The sequence below is a fragment of the Microcebus murinus genome, chromosome 12, assembly GCF_040939455.1.
Source record: "Microcebus murinus isolate Inina chromosome 12, M.murinus_Inina_mat1.0, whole genome shotgun sequence".
Taxonomy (NCBI): Eukaryota; Metazoa; Chordata; class Mammalia; order Primates; family Cheirogaleidae; genus Microcebus; species Microcebus murinus.
The window spans coordinates 82384770-82403448 of record NC_134115.1 but is presented as its reverse complement, the minus strand read 5'-3'; the positions used below and the strand labels follow the sequence as shown (position 1 = coordinate 82403448).

Sequence of the window (18679 nt, the reverse complement as noted above, 5' to 3'; positions counted from 1 at the left end):
TGTATACATGTATATTATATACATATGTGAATGGAATGTATATTTTCATGTGGTGTCTGTCACAGTAGAATTAGATGTAGATTGTATTTGATTATTTAGCTGAAGAAGCTATTTTAGAGCTGTTTCTACCTTTTTAAATCCTTTCCTATTGTCTTTTTTTCTTCAGAGTAAGATTTAGTGAAATATTCACCAATATGTTCATTTTTTTAAAACAGGTATCGATTAAGGAACAAAAAGATCAATGCCACTGTAAGAACGTTTCCTCTTCTAAATAAAGTTGGTGTAAACAACACTGTCACAACCACAGCCGGAAATGTCATTTCTGTCATAGGAAGTACTGAAACAACGGGAAAAACTGTTCCAAGTACAAACGGAATTTCAAATGCAGAAAACAGTGTTTCCCAGCTAATCTCACGTAGTACTGACAGTACCTTAAGAGCTCTGGAGACTGTGAAGAAAGTGGGGAAGGTTGGCACTAATGGTCAGAATGCTACTGGGCCCTCTGCAGATTCTATAACTGAAAGGTAGGTATTAGGCAAAAATGGTTAATATTAATTCTTTATCCTTTTTAGAAATGCCTGAGTATTTTTATTTATCCCAAGGAATAGCAGTTAATCAGAATTTTTATGCACAATGTTTCATGTAGTAGAAGAAACACTAAATACCAAAAAATGTTCGTTCTAGTCCTGGCTCTACAACTGAATAGTTCTGTAAAGTTGGAAGGTCATTTCAACTCTGGGTTTGGTTTTCCTCAACTGTATACTGAAGAGGTTAAACCAGAATTGGGTTTTTTGATACCTTACTTCCTTTAACTTTAGTATTGATTCCATAGAGGTGCTAGAAAAAAACTAATAGAGACCTGAGCAAGTGAGATGCTCAGCCTCTAGCCCTGTTTCAGTCAGAGCACTTCTGCTTTATTTATATTCTGTAATTATGTATAGTAGTTAAGAGGGGAATCTTGGAGCCAAACTCTTTGGGCTCAAGTTCTGCTTATTGTTTCTTAGCTGTGTGATCTTGGGCCAGTTGCTTAACTGTGTTCCTCAGTTTACACATCCATAAAGTTACAGTTACAATAATACTTCATATGTTGGCTGTGAAGACTAAATGAGTTAACTCTGCAATATGCTTTGAACAATGCCTACCAGATAGTAAGCACTCAGTAAATACTTGTTTTATTACTATTGTTATTATTACCACCATTGCTGTTGTGATTGGATACCAGCATAAGATTTCATTTGGCAAAGGGTTTTGGTGCCTTAAGAAAAAAGTTTTAAAGCTTTCAGATGATCTGAAAAGCTATTTCTGACTCTAAAATCCCATGTTTTGGTATTCTTTTGTAGGTTAAAATCTGAGTTAAAGCATGTTAAGATTTTGTTGCCTACAAATAGTCTGTCAGTATCTGTTGTATGCCTGCTAGGAAAAAAGCATTGTTGTGCTAGACACAAAGTACACTGGTAGTGGTTTCATGTAATAATAATGGGTAGATAAGCAGTAATATTTGCTCCTTCTGCAGTGAGCATATGATGGGGGAAATTATTTATTAAAGGACCCCTAAATCTTTCCTGGGAGAGATTTTAGAAAATATGTATCAGAGAACATTATCTAGCGAACACATGTTTTTTATGCACTCATTCTGACCTGTGTTTTTGTCACTGTTGGAAGTACATGAGACATACAAGGTATCTCTGCCTGTAAGGAATTTATGATAATGTAGTTGTGGAAATAGCATTCACACAAATGAAGCAATATTGGAATTGGATTATAGGACAGGAAAATCTTATATTGCTGGGAAAAATACAGGAGATTTCAGAAAAGAAAACAGTATAACATGGATTAAGTTTGTAGATAATTATATGGAATATTGAGGAAACCAGCCTTTTAGATTTGAAGCTTTATGTTAAGGACTGGCATAAATAAGATTAGATAGATAGGTTGGCACCAGATTATGGAGACCTTATGTTACAGATGTTTAGGAAATGAGTTTTTGAAGGGTTTTGGCAAGGTAATGTTGTAAAACTATTTTATATCCATACAATGGAATATTATTCAGCTATAAAGAATGAAGTGCTATTACATGCTACAATATGGATGGATCTTGAAAACATTGTGCTAAGTGAAAGAAGGCAGACACAGAAGGCCACATGTTGTATAATTTCATTTATGTAGAATGTTCAGAATAGGCAAATCCATAGAGACAGAAAGTAGATTAATAGTTTCTAGGAGCTTAGGGTGGGAGCAGGAATGGAGAGTGCATGCTAATGGGTACAAGTTTCCCTTGAGAGTGGTGAAAATGTTTCAGGATTAAAGAGTGGTGATAATTAGACAACCTTATGATTATACCAATAACCACTGATTGTACACTTTGAACGGGTGAATTGTATTATCTCAGTATTTTTAATGGACTAGGGTAACAACTTTAAAAATAATCTACATAAATTATTTATTCAAATACTTAAAGAAATCTACATACTTTATTTATTCATCAGATATTACAGATCATCTAATATGTGCCAAACATCAAGCCAATTGGTGTAGCTAATGAAAATGAGCCATGGGGGATACAGTGGCTCATGCCTTTAATCCCAGCACTTTGGGGGCATGAAGTGGGAGGATTGCTTGAGGCCAGGAGTTGCAGACCAGCCCAGGCAACATAGTGAGACCCCATCTCTAGGAAAAAAAAAAAAAGCTGGATAAGGTGGCATGCACCTGTAGTCTTAGTGGCTCAGGTGGGAGGATCTCTTGATCCTAGGAGTTTGAGGTTGCAATGAGCTATGATGACGCCACTGCACTCTAGCCAGGTGATAGAGCAAGACTGTCTCAACGACAAAGAAAGCATGGGTAAAAGAGTCATGTTAATGCCTGGGAATTGTTTTCATTTCCTGTTGTCCCCACCAGAATGTGAGATCTCTTACCATTATCATTTTCTATTAGTGTTTTCACTATATAATTTTATTAAAAATTGTTTTTTAAGAAGACATTTGGTTATCTTTTTTTTTTTTCTACACCACTGTGATTTGGGATGGTTATCCTTTGTTGTTTGTTAAACTCTCTCTCCAGTAAAATTGGTTCTCCACCCAAGACTCCTGTAAGTAATGTAGCGGCTACCTCAGCTGGACCCTCTAATGTTGCAACAGAGCTGAATTCTGTGCCTCAAAAATCCAGCCCATTTCTAACTAGAGTACCAGTATATCCTCAGCATTCTGAAAACATTCAGTATTTTCAAGATCCAAGGACTCAGATACCCTTTGAAGTCCCACAGTATCCACAGACAGGTAAATAATTTTATATAATTGTGTAATTAAGAAAAAAAGAAGCTGTAATCTGACATGTGTTTCCCTTAGATAAATGAGTGAATCATTTATATCTGTCTAGAGTGTCCACATTAAAAAATTAATCCTTTGGAGTATGTTACCCATATGTTTTCTCCTGCCCTAAGAATCTGGTTCTAGATACTAATAGTTATCAGATTGTCATTCCTATGAATCAAATAAGGTTCATGAATGAGCTTCAGGGAATACTGAAAATCCCCTGAAATAGTATGTAAAATGTTTTGTTTATGTATGCTTATGTACAATTTTGGAATGACAGTGAACAACTTACATAGATTTTGAAAGAGGTCTTTAACCTCTGCTCCCAAAAAGGGTAATAAGAATCAATGGTGTAATCATTTAATCCAAAACCTGTGGCAATAGATGCTCTAGAAGGAAATTTACCAGCCATCTATTAATAGCTATGTCATGTGTTTTTAAAAACCAGTTTAACAAAGTGTTGAATGTTAATGATTTTCATATAGTAGTATCTTGAAAATACATAGCTGCTTTGTAAAGCAGGGTAACTGAAGTAAAATTCAAAGCTTATATTTTCCCACATTAAAGGCTACCTTAGATTTAAACCATTATAAAATGTTGGATTTTACTAAGATTACATTAAATATTCCTTTTTCCAATTTTCAAGGATACTACCCACCACCTCCAACGGTACCAGCTGGTGTGGCTCCCTGTGTTCCTCGATTTGTGAGGTCCAATAATGTTCCAGAGTCCTCCCTCCCACCTGCTTCCATGCCATATGCCGATCATTACAGTACATTTTCCCCTCGAGATCGAATGAATTCCTCTCCTTACCAGCCTCCTCCTCCGCAGCCGTATGGACCAGTTCCTCCAGTACCTTCTGGGATGTATGCTCCTGTGTATGACAGTAGGCGCATCTGGCGCCCACCTATGTACCAACGAGATGACATTATTAGAAGCAATTCTTTACCTCCAATGGATGTGATGCACTCGTCTGTCTATCAGACATCTTTGCGAGAAAGATATAATTCATTAGATGGATATTATTCAGTGGCTTGTCAGCCACCAAGTGAGCCAAGGACAACTGTGCCTTTACCAAGGGTAAGTGATGGTGGAAATAGGAATGCTACTATAGTGTAGTCGTTAGTGAGTCATTAGTGAGTAGTTAGTGTAGTAGTTAAGAGTCAATGTGTGGAGTTAAACCACCCAAGTATACCTTCTAGCTCCTCCACTTACAGTTGTGTCACCCAGGGAAGTTACTTGACCTCATGTGCCTCAGTTTTTTCATCTATTTGATGGCAATAACAGTAGTACCTACCCTCAAGGCTGTTGTGAGAATTAAATTAGAAAAACAAAACTTTTGGAACTAGGCCTGATACATATGAATGCTCAATAAATGTCATATTTGGATAGAAACTGTTGGGAAGGTAAAAATAAATCTCAGAATTACAAGGACAAGGCTTCTTTTCAGTATCTCCACATTTATACAAATGACTTCCCTAAACCAGAAAAGTGAGTGCTCAGATTTTACTTCTAACATCACTTGAATAAATATTAACCTTTTTGTTTAAGTGTGTGGAGAATAGACTAGGTGACTTTCCCTCCTGTGTTTTTTTTATCCCCAAAATATCATAAACTGTTTACATTATTTTCACAGAGCATAGTTAAATTTATTCACCACTCCCTAGCTGATTAAGATTGTTTCTTTTATCCTCCATTAGGAACCTTGTGGTCATTTGAAGACCAGTTGCGAGGAGCAGATAAGAAGAAAGCCAGATCAGTGGGCACAGTACCACACTCAGAAAGCACCTCTTGTCTCTTCAACTCTTCCTGTGGCAACACAGTCACCAACACCACCTTCTCCTCTATTCAGTGTAGACTTTCGCACGGATGTAAGAAAGGTTTTAATCACTTGATCTTGCAGGGATAGTTTAAAGAGTTAACTTCAAATTTCTCATTCAAACCAGGGTTAGTTATTTTGGATATTTTGCAGTGGTTTCCTGCTCACTAGGTGTTGTGAGACTCTGAAGACCATCATCATATATCTTTCAGTCCTTTATCAACCAAGAATTAAAAATCTTTCCAGCAGTACAGTTATTTTTATAGCCTTTATTAATAATAAGCTTTATATCTGCCATTTATTGAGCACCTACTCATGCCAGGCACTGTACCAAGCATTTACATTAAGCTATTTTATTTAATTCTCACAAAAACCTTAGGACACAGGTATTATCCGTACTTTACAGGTTAGGAATCCAACTCAGAAGTTATGTAATTAGCCCAAGATAATTCAGCCTGTAAGCAGCTGGGATTTGAATCCTGGGCTCAAGCATTTCTTCCCTACTTCACAAGAGGTACAGAAATGCCAACTAATTATTCATGCTGTTTACATCACTGCTAATTATTGTTCTTGGCATTACAAAACAAGTTTTTGTACCAGAATGATTTTAATTTAATCTGGTGTTTTTAGTATTGTTATATTTAGAGAAAACCATTAATTTCTTTTTAAAGTTTCTTCTAATTTATTCCCCACCCCCAGAGGATCTGATACAAAAATTTTTCAGTCTTTTTTATTATAAACAATTTCAAACATATGGCAGCCACAGTGTCTCATACCTATAATCCAAACAACTCAGGAGGCTGAGTCAGGAGGATTGCTTGATGCCTAGAGTTCCAAACCAGCCTGAGCAACATAGCAAGACCCTGTCTCTAAAAAAAAAATTTCAGACATATACAAATGTAGAGTGAATAGTATAATAAACTCTACCTATTGCCAAGCTTTCACAATTATCAACTCAGCCAATCTTATTTTATTTGTATCCCCTTTTCTGCTGGTTTATTTTGAAATAATCCTAGGCATTATTTTTTTTAATCCATAAATCTTTTAATAAAGCATTGACTTTTTAAACTAGATCCAAATTTGTCTTATCAAACTTCTTCGAAGCAGGTAAACATCTTGACAACAGTGACAGAGCTGCCACTTGCTTGATAGAAAAGTGTATTTTCATTTTTTATATAATATATTTTAGGAAATGAGTATTTTTCTGAGATTAAGATCTGCTATCAGCTTGCAGTTTGTCTTGGGGCAAGTTATTTAACCTTTTTGGCCTTAAGTTTTCTTATCTGAATAATTAATAAAGTAGATTTAATGATTATTACAACTTTAGTATTCTGATCCTATAGTATTCCTACAGTTCCTTTAAAATGTATTCACTTCCTCTTCTAGCTCCAGACCCTTCTTTGAATTCCTTTGGCTCTTTATTTAATACTACATGGTTTATCAGTCATGTTCCCTTATTTGCAGGTGTTGTTCTTTTGTCAAGGAAATTATAAACTCCTTTAGGACATGGACTGTGATCTCTGTGTCTGTGTGCACATCTGTGTATTTGTTTTCTTTTGCTTTTTTTCTCTTCATTTTTTTTTTAGAGCACCCATACTATGTTAGTGACATGCTATAAATGTTTGTTGATTCCTTTTGATAGTATCAGCCAAGTGTTCCTTATGAGCACTTTAAAGGAAAAAGGGAAAAGAGAAGGCATGCCATTTTCTAATGTAAAAATACTATTTGTTGCTTATAACAGTTTTTATATTAAAAGAGTATAATTGTTCACTATGAAGTTCTCTGGATTCTATAATAGTCACTTTATATTAGTTACAAGCTTATAAATTTAAGTTTCTTACTAATTGGCTTACTTTTTTTTAAAAACCAGTTCTCTGAGAATGTGAGTGGTACAAAATTTGAAGAAGATCATCTTTCCCATTATTCTCCCTGGTCCTGTGGCACCATAGGTTCCTGTATAAATGCCATCGATTCAGAGCCCAAAGATGTAATTGCTAATTCAAATGCTGTGTTAATGGTATGATTTTGCTGGGTTTGGGACTTGGTGGGGAGAGATAATGCATGTTGACTCAAGTTTTAGAATGAATGCTTTCATCTTTTTACTGTTGCTATATAACTCATCTGTAATCAGCTGCATTATATTTAGATAAGTCTGAAATATATTGCATTAAATATTTAAATTATTTAAGTATAGTTTAGTGGTTTAATAATAGTGTTGGATTATCATTGACATTAGAGCTAGTGTTAAATTTATCAGAAAACCTAATAACATGTTTCTTGATAGCATATACTTACTACTGAAGTAATAGTCAACAGTCCTTTTATTGATTTTTTTTGGTTTATGCAGGACCTGGACAGTGGAGATGTTAAGAGAAGAGTACATTTATTTGAAACTCAGAGAAGGACAAAAGAGGAAGACCCAATAATTCCCTTTAGTGATGGACCCATCATCTCAAAGTGGGGTGCGATTTCCAGATCTTCCCGTACAGGTTACCATACTACAGATCCTGTCCAGGCCACTGCTTCCCAAGGAAGTGCGACTAAGCCCATCAGTGTATCAGGTAATCCGTTTCATCCCTAGTCTGATATATTCTAGGCACTGTGCTTTTTAATCCCCAATCTGTATAATAGAGTACTTTTCCTTCCATTTAACAACTCTACTAAACTCAGAATTAAATGGTTTAACCAGCATCATATGGCTAGTAGGATAAATTGCAGATTTTTTTTTGAAAAGTATACATGCATATCTACCTACTGGTTTTTTCACTTTTGCAAACATTGTTTCTTTCTATGTTTCTCTAGATTACGTCCCTTACGTCAATGCTGTTGATTCAAGGTGGAGTTCATATGGCAGTGAGGCCACATCATCAGCACACTATATTGAACGGTAATGTTTTTCTTAATTCTTTAGGATTTTCCATTCTTAGACTTGTATGTATCCTCAGAGAGCAAATCCCACCCCCATTTGTTGATGAAATGTGCTTTGCTAGTCTCAGCTGTATAACAAATTTCTGAAAAATATTTTTATGTTTACATTTGGAATGATGACTGAAGCTTACAGGGTTGATCTGTTACATAAAACATATAGTCATTATTGCTTTAGTTGCTTCATTTATTTTTCTTTTATTACAATAAATGTATTTCTCTTTAAAGGGACAGATTCATTGTTACTGATTTATCTGGTCATAGAAAGCATTCCAGTACTGGAGACCTTTTAAGCATTGAACTTCAGCAGGTAGGTTCTAGGTAACTTAGCTTTTAATTTATAAAAAAATAGAATGACATTTGAAAACTATGGTAGGAAGTTTACTTTTTTTCCCACTTTCTCGTTATATAGGCCAAGAGTAACTCATTACTTCTTCAGAGGGAGGCCAATGCTCTGGCCATGCAACAGAAGTGGAATTCCCTGGATGAAGGCCGTCACCTTACCTTAAATCTTCTAAGCAAGGAAATTGAACTGAGAAATGGAGAGGTAAAAAAACTGAACCTCTCAGCTTCATGCATAATGTATTTGTTTTCTTCAAGCTGCACCTTGGTTTATACCGGTCTTTGTGCATTTTAGTGTGCCTTTTTCTGGTGGATGATTGATCACCATTAAAACTTACAGTAGAAATAAAATTATAGTCTGAGATTTCCTAAATAATTCTTTAATTATACCATTGAGGTATCCATTTTAACTTAAAAGGGGAAGCCCCAGATTTCACAGGTAGAAGATCAGTATTTTTGTTGTTTACAGAGTGATTATATAGAAGATTCAACAGATACTAAGCCTGATAGGGATATTGAATTAGAGCTTTCAGCACTTGATACTGATGAACCTGATGGACAAAGCGATCAAATCGAAGTAAGTACCACAATTAGATAATTAGGAAATTTTGTTCCTTTGAAAACTAAAAAAAGTATAAAATACTTTTCATACTGAAGAATTAAAATTTTGTTTTCCTAGGAGATCCTGGACATACAACTTGGAATCAGTTCTCAAAATGATCAGTTGCTGAATGGAACAGCAGTGGAAAATGGGCATCCAGTCCAACAGCACCAAAAGGAGCCACTAAAGCAGAAAAAACAGAGTTTAGGTGAAGACCATGTGATTCTGTGAGTGTTAGACAGAAAATTCATAACCAGTGGACTTAGGGCATGAATACTTAAAGAGAAATAGAGGCTGTGTTAAATTCATTTTTGGCTTTGTGCTGTGAGGAAGACCTTATAGGGCAATGATTTGGTCAGTCCAGATTTTTAGGGGAAAAGAGATAAAAGTGAACTAACAAAGTAGTCCATTTCAGTAGCCTGAAACTTGCATTTTTTGGGGATAAAGTCTGTGCTCCAGTATCAGGTTATACTTCTTCAGTCTGGTAGCCAAACTTAAAAGAATTACAACTTAGATTAAGGTTTCTTTTTAACAAAAATCATGTTAAGTCTGGGCTTAGTGGCTCGTAATCCTAGTACGTCTGGAGGCTGAGGCAGGAGGATCATTTGAGGCCAGGAGTTCAAGACCAACTTGGGCAACACTGTGAGACCCCATCTCTACAAAAAAAAATAATGTAAAAAATTAGGTGTGGTGGCACACATCTTTAGTCCTAGGTTGTCAATGTTTGGCAACCTCATTTTGCCAGCTACTCAGAAGGCTAAGGCAGGAGGATCTCTTGAGCCCAGGAGTGTGAGGCTGCGGTGAGCTGTGAATGTGCCACTGCACTCCAGCCTGGGCAACACAGCAAAAAATAAAGCATGTGTTAAGGTTTTTTTGGCTATAATAATACCGTTTTGTATAATTACTGCCAAAAGTATGGGCTTAATCTTGAACTTGATAGTTTATATGGCCATAAATGACCAGTATTTTAATTCCTTATTATAATTTTTGAAAAATGAGATTTTTTTTAAGTGACTTGTGATGCTTTTAGTGTTTTTGCCTGGGGCTCATAAAGCTTGATAAAATTTTCATTAAGCATGATGTATGGTTGCTCTTTAAAGTTTTCACTTAAGACTAATTTGTTTTCAATATCATTTATTTTTTCAGGGAGGAACAAAAAACAATTCTGCCGGTAACTTCTTGCTTTAGCCAACCACTCCCAGTGTCTATTAGCAATGCAAGTTGCCTCCCCATCACCACATCTGTCAGTGTTGGCAACCTCATTTTGAAAACTCATGTTATGTCTGAAGATAAAAATGACTTTTTAAAACCTGTTGCAAATGGGAAGATGGTTAACAGCTGAAAGAAGGTTCATCTTTCAAATTTGTGACCATACCATGGAAGCATTTACACTAGCTTTTTATATATATAATATATATTATATAATGTATATTTTTTTTAAAAAAAAGATATTACCGGGGGCATCCATTTCCTGTGGACTCTTTGATACTTCAAGCCCTCTGGCATTAGCATTATGAAAAAAAAAAAGAAAATTTACTTTACTAGGGTAATACGTTCACTTTCCAGAAGTGATTGGAATTTGGACAACATTTAACTTAAGCTTCAAGCAGCTTTTTATGAGTTTGTAGCAATCCGGTGCAGTAACTGAGCCATTTCCTATTTTAAATGGCTTCTATAGAAAATTAACAACTCAGTTATTAAACTAGCAGGATCCTACAATGATACATCTAGTGAAAGTAGACTTAATTAACTTATTTATTTCTATTTTATGTTTCACTGAGAGAAGTTTCCATCTCATTCCAGCTGCTTTATTTATCTTTTTCATGGGACTTTGCATGGATTTTTTTTCTTTTTTTTCTTTTGAAGAGTGGAGTTAGACATTCTTACCATAGAATTTTACAGGGTTATATACTAGCTTTCTTTACTGCATTATATGTAGGAGTGTGGTGCAGTGCTTTTATCTGTAGCATTTAATTTTTTTTTTTTAATTTTCCATTTTTCAAGGATAGTTTCTGCTTTGTTAATATTTATACACAGGCTACTTGTTGAAGTAATTAATTAAAAATATAACCAAGTGCCTAAGTCTTTCAGCTGATGTACTAGATATTAAATTCTCCTAAGTTATGCAGAATCGTTTTTACAATTTTGATAAATTATGCACTAATGTAATGGCAGTTTTTTAAAATGCAGATTTAAGCCTGTACATTATTGAATCTGATGACTTGGCAAAAGAATCAGGTGCTTTCAGCTTTCTTGAGAAAACCCTGTATGTAGCGTTTGCACTGACTAACAAGATGGTATTGCTGGGTTTTTAACTTAAACTAATTAATTTGGGTGTTCTTTGCATTATCTTGGTTAAATATTGTTTATTGTTACTTCATGTTGGGGTTTAATTTTTCTTGTTTTTTGACTGTTAGGTTGATAAGACTATGAACCATGTAATAGTAGAACATTGACTAACATTTATTCATACTTAAAAACATGAATAATTTCTGCCCTGCTAAAATGTGACTGAAATGGTTTTTGACTTGGTGTCTGAAAGTATGCAGTACGTTCAACTAGCTATGCCTCAGACTTGTGGAAGATACTTTATTGAAACCTAAATTTCAGTCAACATTTGAAAACAAAAGCTGGGCATTCTTTCCTGGTGATCTTACCTATAGTTTGTCTTTTTGTTTTTCCTCTGTTTCTTTAAGATTAGTTTGAGTTTTATTATTTTTTTTAATTAACTTCTGTGAAGTTGTTTACTCTGAAAATTGTACTGGAATATTTTAAGCCAAGCTGATCTTTCACCAGGTGTACTGTATGTAAGGGCTTTTCCTGCTAGCAAGGCTTAAACAGGATCATGTTATTGGTCGTCTGAGCTATTTAGTTGTTTTACAAAACCACAGCATTGTATCAGATAAGATTTTGATAAAAAGTTTTGTGCACATTTCCAGGGGCGGGAGGGTTGACATTTCCCTGAAATTTCTTGATCAGAATGAGTAAATACTGGTGTTTGATACCTGTCTTAATGAACATGCTCATAAGGTGACTGATAAGTTGTAAATATACCTGAGAAACAAAAGGGGTAGTTTTGATATTCTGGTGTCAGTATGGAAGATCTTACACATTTATTTAATACTCAAATGTATGAAGATGTTTGTTTGTAGCATAATAGCACAGTAGCCTTGACTTAATTTCCTTTGGTTAGTACTGTACTTTTCTGCCATGGCCAGTGCTCCCCATCCCTACAAAGACATTTTTATTTATTTCACTCTGTAACCTGAAATGAATAGGAACAAGAGTTGTAAACCATGTTACATTAACTTATTTCAGACATTATAAATTAGCCTAGGATATTACAGGAATATGATTGTTATATAATTTATATCAGAACCTTTCTATAAATATGTGCTTATTACATTCGAAATGCTTCCAATGTACTTTATTTGCTGTTTGTAATTCCACAAAGGATATGCAAACCATTCTATTTCATGGATATTTAATAGTGAGATCTTCCATGTTGAAGGTAATGTATTTTTTTTTAAGATTTTAAAATTGCTATTTTGTTACAAAATAGAGACCTATTAACAGTTTGAGAGCTCCTTATGTGCCCTCAGGGAAAGAACCCTCTGTGCAACAGAACTACACAAAACATCTTCAGCACGTTCTGAGGGTGAATATATACTACATAAATTGATCTTGTGTATTTAACCTTATCTTTTTAATTTTAAAATTGAAATTTTGAAACTTGGTTGTGCTCTGCTGGAGGGGGTTGGGATAAACTGCTTAGATGTTTGCCTACTTGTCCAGTGAAATTACATTTGCATCAGTATATGTATATACCTGCCAACCTTATTGGTATGTCTCACAACATTTATATTAAAATAATACTTGTCTTGCAGCAGGTGATCCCGTAAAACAATAACTCCCTGTTCTTAAAAACTTACTCTCTTTCTCACTAACAACATAGGAATTGTTTCTGTGTTGTGATTATTCTGGATTGCATCCATTCTCTATGTAACAATGGCCACCTTCTGTCTGTCATGGTGGGTTTAATGTGAAGTAAAGCCATTGGTTCTCTGCCCCTTTAGAAGAAAGCAGTTCATCTGATCCTTCTTCAGAATGGTACCTACTGATGTCATAGAAGAAAATGTTATAAATCAGACCTAGGATGTGCATTTGACCCTTTTCTTTGAAGACATTGTGATATACACATGTCTGGAATCAAAGGCTATAAAGCAACAGGAGAGGAAATTTATAATGTTGGTAACTAAACTACGTATATTGCCTATGGTCTAATCAGAAAAAAGTAGTCTGAGGTATAGAAAGCAGGAAAGTGGTGGTTATTTTTTTTTTTCATTTTTTTGTGTTTTTGTTTTTTAGTTTCTAAGTCCTATTCTGAAGTCTGTGCCACCCCATTCAGTTACTGTGGATGTAGCATCAGCAATTCTTTTTTGTAGTCTCATTTTATTTTAGGAATTCTGAGAAAGTTACTTATGTATGTATTTCTTTAATTGGTACCTGAACAAAGCAGATTCCCTTGCCTTTGCTGCCATGACTTACTTTCAATGCCATGTGATGAACCGGTGTCATACATGAAAAGTTGTGTGTTGTAATTTTCAAAAGAAGGTAGTCATTAGGCCAGTGGCACTGATTTTTTTCCCCAATAGCTATTTACTCTAGTAAGAGAATAATAAAAGAAACCTCCCATACTAGAACTGAAATTTATCATTTGTATGGATCTAGTCACTTTCACTCAGATTTTAAGTCAAGGCTAAGTACATAAAGCACATCCCAATTTTATATGCTGCCTTGAGAAAATTACAGGATGCAAAGCAATTTGTAGGAATTTAAAATAGGATCATTTAAACATTTGAAAAAATTGTTTTAAAACCATCTAGCTTGCTTTTGGATTTTAAATGTTAAAGCCCATGTTGTCTTGTTAACAGGGGTGGTATTTATAACAATCAGATTCAGCATGTGATTTAAACTTTGAGTCTGAGCATTTCTTCCCCAGCTTCTTTGAGTCATTTTCTGAGCAGACTGTTACCAGTATTGATAACTAAATCATTAAAGGGAAAAGTTGCATTGCAACTATGTATTGGTTTCCTGGAAGAACTTTTCTTGTGTTTTAGTGAATGAAGAGCGATGATGGGATCACTTACTGTAACTCCTACATAAGGACACCTTCTGCAAGCAGAACACAAATGAACATGCTCAAGGAGTATCCCATTTTCTGGATAAATTGAACAAGAAACTCCTTTATACTAGCCCTTTCTTTGTATCCCTTTGCTGGCAAGGGAATACAAGGAGTAATGGCCACAGATCAGAACACCCCACATTTAAGTGGAGTCTTATTTTTACTCCAAGAGCAGTTAATCCCCCAAGTCTGAAATTGGCAATTTTTCTTTTTTTAAAATAAAAATTTAAAAATATCCCCAAACCAGTGGAACACAGACACTGGCTGCACTTAGTACTGCCAAAATCCAAGGTCATTTGCACATATTCCATCAACCTGTCAAGAATTAGGCCTCACTTTATAACCCAAGGCATGGAAGTGCATGCATTCTCTTAGCTGGGCAAACAATTATACTGTAGTTGTGATACAACACATGTGGCTTTTATTCGTACTGCACATATCCACTGTACAGCCACTTGGGAGTATCGTGGTTAGCTTGCAGCAACTGCTGTCTGCATTTATACTGTTTATTGCATATTCTTTTCCCTGGAAGTGAAAGAGAAATGTTTTTCTTGTTGCATTGATTACATTTTATAAATTTGCTTAGCTGGAAAGTTTGGGAAAAGAGGCCTGTTTGTCAATTGTACAACCGATTGTGAAGCTCTAGTGTGAATATTTTTACGTCTGTATTAGACATTTTCTTTGCAAATCTATTGTTCGATTGAAATGTAAATGAAATTAAAGATGGTGTACACCCATCATGTAAAAAAGCAGGCACCATCTCTAAGATGGATTTAATGCTCATTTTTAAGGCATATACTCAGCTTCTATTTAAAACTATAATTTAAAATAATTCTGTACAATGAAATGGGGAATATATATGGGAATAAATTCTATTCCATTTATTTCAATTTGAATTTCCAAATTGTAATGTTTCCCTTTGTGCTATAGGAATAGGATTAAATGGGGAAAGGCTAGGACTTTTAAGGCCTGTATTTGGGGGGAGGGCAAAGATGGAACAATGAGGGTTGTGATGATAGTGAATAGCAAAGAGTGAATTCTGTGTGTTTTTGCTGTAGCACTGAAGTGAAGAGATATTAGCTTTGGCTGTTCACAAAATAGAGCATCATGATTTTCAGTGTTTGAGAGAAAATTGATGGAAAAAGTTTGCAGTACTCGACATGTATTTGCATGCACAAAATAAAATTATTTGTCCACCTTAACAGTTGTTTGTTTAGTGTCAATATTAAGTTAATGGTATTATTTTAGTTATCTTTATTTTCTTGGTATATTGCTGGCTTAACAAAGCTATCAGGACTTTCCCTAAGTTGGAATTTAAATGATTACCTGGCACATCCATGTATCATTGGGAAGGATCAGAAAAAAAATTATATACCCAAGGAGATTGAAATATTCCTTAATTCTGTCAGTCACTTTATTCATTCAATATAGAGCACTTTCTGTGTGGGAGATGAGGACGGAGTTTACTGTCTAGTGGGGAGAATAGGACAGATACATAAGTAACTTACAAAGCAATGTATCATCGAGGTATTAAGATAGTTCTGTGGGCCTCAGAATATGAACAGAGAATGGTCTGAGTGGATCTAGACAGCATTTTAATTGGGCATTGAGTGGTTTTATTCATTCACTCAGTTGATATATTTAAGCTCCTATTTGTGCTGGTAATTAAGGTTAAAGGTCAATAAAATATAAGCCCCTTCTCTAGAAGCTCATAGTGTGGAAAATGGGAAAGACAAATTCAAATAATTTTGTGAGCTATCTTCTCAAACTCTTGAGGCCAAGGTATCCTGCTTCAGCCTCCCAGAGTGCTAGGATTACAGGCTTGAGCCACTGCACCTGGCTCAGTGAGCTCTAATGTAGGATATATGAAAACTCCAAAAGGGAAATTATGTAGCTGGTAATAGGGGTGATCCAGAGAAAGAATTCCTCTGTGAAATGACCTCTGGCTAGAATTTGTAGGCTGAATAACATTTCTCCAAGCAAAGATTTAGGGAGGAATTACCCTGAGCTCCTACTCTACCTTTACAACAACCACTCAATCTTAATAACCATCCTTCACTGTGGATATAGCCTATATATTTTTTCCTTTTAGAGACAGGGTCTTGCTATGTTGCCTAGACTGGAGGGTAGTGGCTATTCACAGGTGCAATCATAGCTCACTGCAGCCTTAAACTCCTGGCCTCAAATGATCCTCCTGCCTCAGATTCCTGAGTAGCTAGAACTATAGGTTGCAGCACTATACCTGGCTCTATAACTCTTTTATATTTGAGATGTTACATAACTTGCCCAAGGTCTACTACAAATTGGTGGAGTCAAAAATTCTGATTCATGTCCGCCCTCTTTCTGCCTCCCAAAGAGATGGTTGGTGGCGTTTGGAACCTATTTTAGTCCTGTTACAATGAAGAGTTGTTTAAAGAACAGTGAGTGATTCACTGAGAAATAATATAGCCAACTCTTAGAGCACTTAATATGTTCCAGACACAGTTCTAAATGCAAATACGTGCATTATAACCTAGGAATATAAATCTGGGTTATAGAGCCAGACATGGTGGCTCATGCCTGTAATCTCAGCACTTTGGGAGGCTGAGGCAGAAGGATCGCTTAAGCCCAGGAGTTTTGAGGTTGCAGTGAGCTATGATGACACCACTTTAGCCTGGGTGACAAAGTACTGAGACCTTGTCTCCAAAAAAAAAAAAAAAAAACCTGGTATGGTTCATGCCTTTAGTCCCAGCTACCTGGGAGGCTGAGGTGGGAAGATCAGTTGAACCTAGAAGTTTGAGGCTGCAGTGAGCTATGATTGCTCCTGCGAATAGCCATTGCTTTCCAGCCTGGCCAAGCAAAACCCTGCCTCTTAAAAAAAAGAATCAACCTCTATGAGAATCAGATGAAGAGTAAGGGGGCTGCCATTTAAAATAGATATTTAAACCCAAGATTCTAAATAAGATCAACTGAAATATTTTTTAAACCTTATATTTTGAAATAATTATGGATTCACAGGAAGTTGCAAAAATAGAGGACTGTGTACTGTTCACACACTTTCTCCGATAGTAGCATTTCACATAACTTTAGTATAATATCAAAACAAGGAAATTGACATTCTTACAATCCACAGACTTACTCAGGTTTCACCAGTTTCACATGCACATTATTTACGTGTATGTGTGTGTGTGTAGTTCTATGCAATTCTCTCGTGTAGATTTGTGGAACCACCATTATTACCAAGGTAACAGAACTGTTCCATCTCCTCAGTGATCCCTTGCACTACCCCTTTATCTTCCCATCCAGTTTTCTCTCTTGCCCTCATTCTCCTATCTCTAAACTCTGGCAACCACTAATCTGTTTTCCATCTCTGTATTTTTGTCATTTTGAGAACATTATGTAACTGAAATTATACCTATGTAAACTTTTGAGATTGGCTTTTTTTTTTTTTTTTACTCAGCATAATTCTCTTGAGATCCATCCAAATGGTTGCATGTATTAATAGTTTCTTTTTCTTTCATATTCCTGAGTAGTATGGATGTACCACGGTCTGTTTAACCATTAACCCATTGAAGAGCATTTGGGTTGTTTCAAAATCTTGGCTATTACAAATAAAGCTGCTATGAACACATGTATACATGTTTTTGTATGTACATACGTTTTTATTTCTGAAGTACTTTTTGAGCAAATAAATTGGTATACTTTGTCTACCTCTGAAGTAAATTAATAAGTTAGACTATAAGGTCTTAACTTAGACAAATTCCTTAAAAATACAATTTATCAAATTGGATACAAGATGAAAAGGAAAATTGGGATAACACTTGTATTAGTTATTGTTATAACAAATTACCTCATAACCAATTATCCCAAATTTGGTGGCTTAACACAACAACATTTATTATCTCACAGTTTCTGTAGGTCAAGAATCTGGATGTGACTTAGATAGGTCCTCTGCTTCAGGGTCTCTCACAGTCTGCAGTCTAGGTTTTGGCTGGCACTTGTAGTCATCTCGGAGAGAGAACTAGAAGGAAGTCACAATCTTTTATAACCTAATCTTGGAAGCAGTATCCCATCACTTTTGTGGTATTCTAATCCTTAGAAGCAGGCCACTAGGTCAAGTCTACACTCAAGGGAAAGGGATTACACAGGGTATGAACACCAGGAGGTGGGGATCTTTGGAGGCTGTATCAGTCTGTCCAATCAGGAGATAGAAAATGCAGAGTGGGTTATATGGGAGAAAGTTTACCATAAAGAATCATTAAACTCTAATAAATGAATATAAGATAAAAGGAAATTTCATATGGTACACTATGGCTTAGGGAGAATACCTAAGGATGGACAAACTTGGAAAGGGGTCCCTTCCCATGGCTGGGGTTCAGACCTCCTTGGAGCATGTGTAGTTCAGCCAGTGGCCCAGGCCAGAACTAGTTGCTGGCAAACAGCTACTCTCCCGGGAGCAGGAGAGGTTTACAGGATCCTGGAGAGAGAATTGGCACCATTGTTGAGAGGGGAACTTGGGA

At 35.7% G+C, this 18679-nt stretch overlaps 1 protein-coding gene across 4 annotated transcripts in view; it reads left to right on the top strand.

The window, feature by feature from the left end:
• The window catches only part of RC3H2 (ring finger and CCCH-type domains 2), a 52098-nt gene extending 34304 nt beyond the window's left edge, over window positions 1-17794 (top strand). For 2 of the 4 annotated variants that reach the window (XM_012771811.3, XM_020289467.2), the window contains 12 exons: window positions 216-524; window positions 3058-3272; window positions 3955-4388; window positions 5009-5179; window positions 6998-7144; window positions 7475-7688; window positions 7930-8014; window positions 8281-8362; window positions 8465-8599; window positions 8864-8971; window positions 9074-9222; window positions 10142-17794. In XM_012771811.3, the coding sequence (XP_012627265.1) occupies window positions 216-524; window positions 3058-3272; window positions 3955-4388; window positions 5009-5179; window positions 6998-7144; window positions 7475-7688; window positions 7930-8014; window positions 8281-8362; window positions 8465-8599; window positions 8864-8971; window positions 9074-9222; window positions 10142-10337 (2245 nt within the window). In that variant the 3' untranslated portion in view covers window positions 10338-17794. The remainder of the gene's footprint in view (window positions 1-215; window positions 525-3057; window positions 3273-3954; window positions 4389-5008; window positions 5180-6997; window positions 7145-7474; window positions 7689-7929; window positions 8015-8280; window positions 8363-8464; window positions 8600-8863; window positions 8972-9073; window positions 9223-10141) is intronic. The other 2 variants (XM_012771813.2, XM_012771812.2) reach the window with 2 other exon arrangements.
• The last annotated feature ends 885 nt before the right edge of the window (window positions 17795-18679 follow it).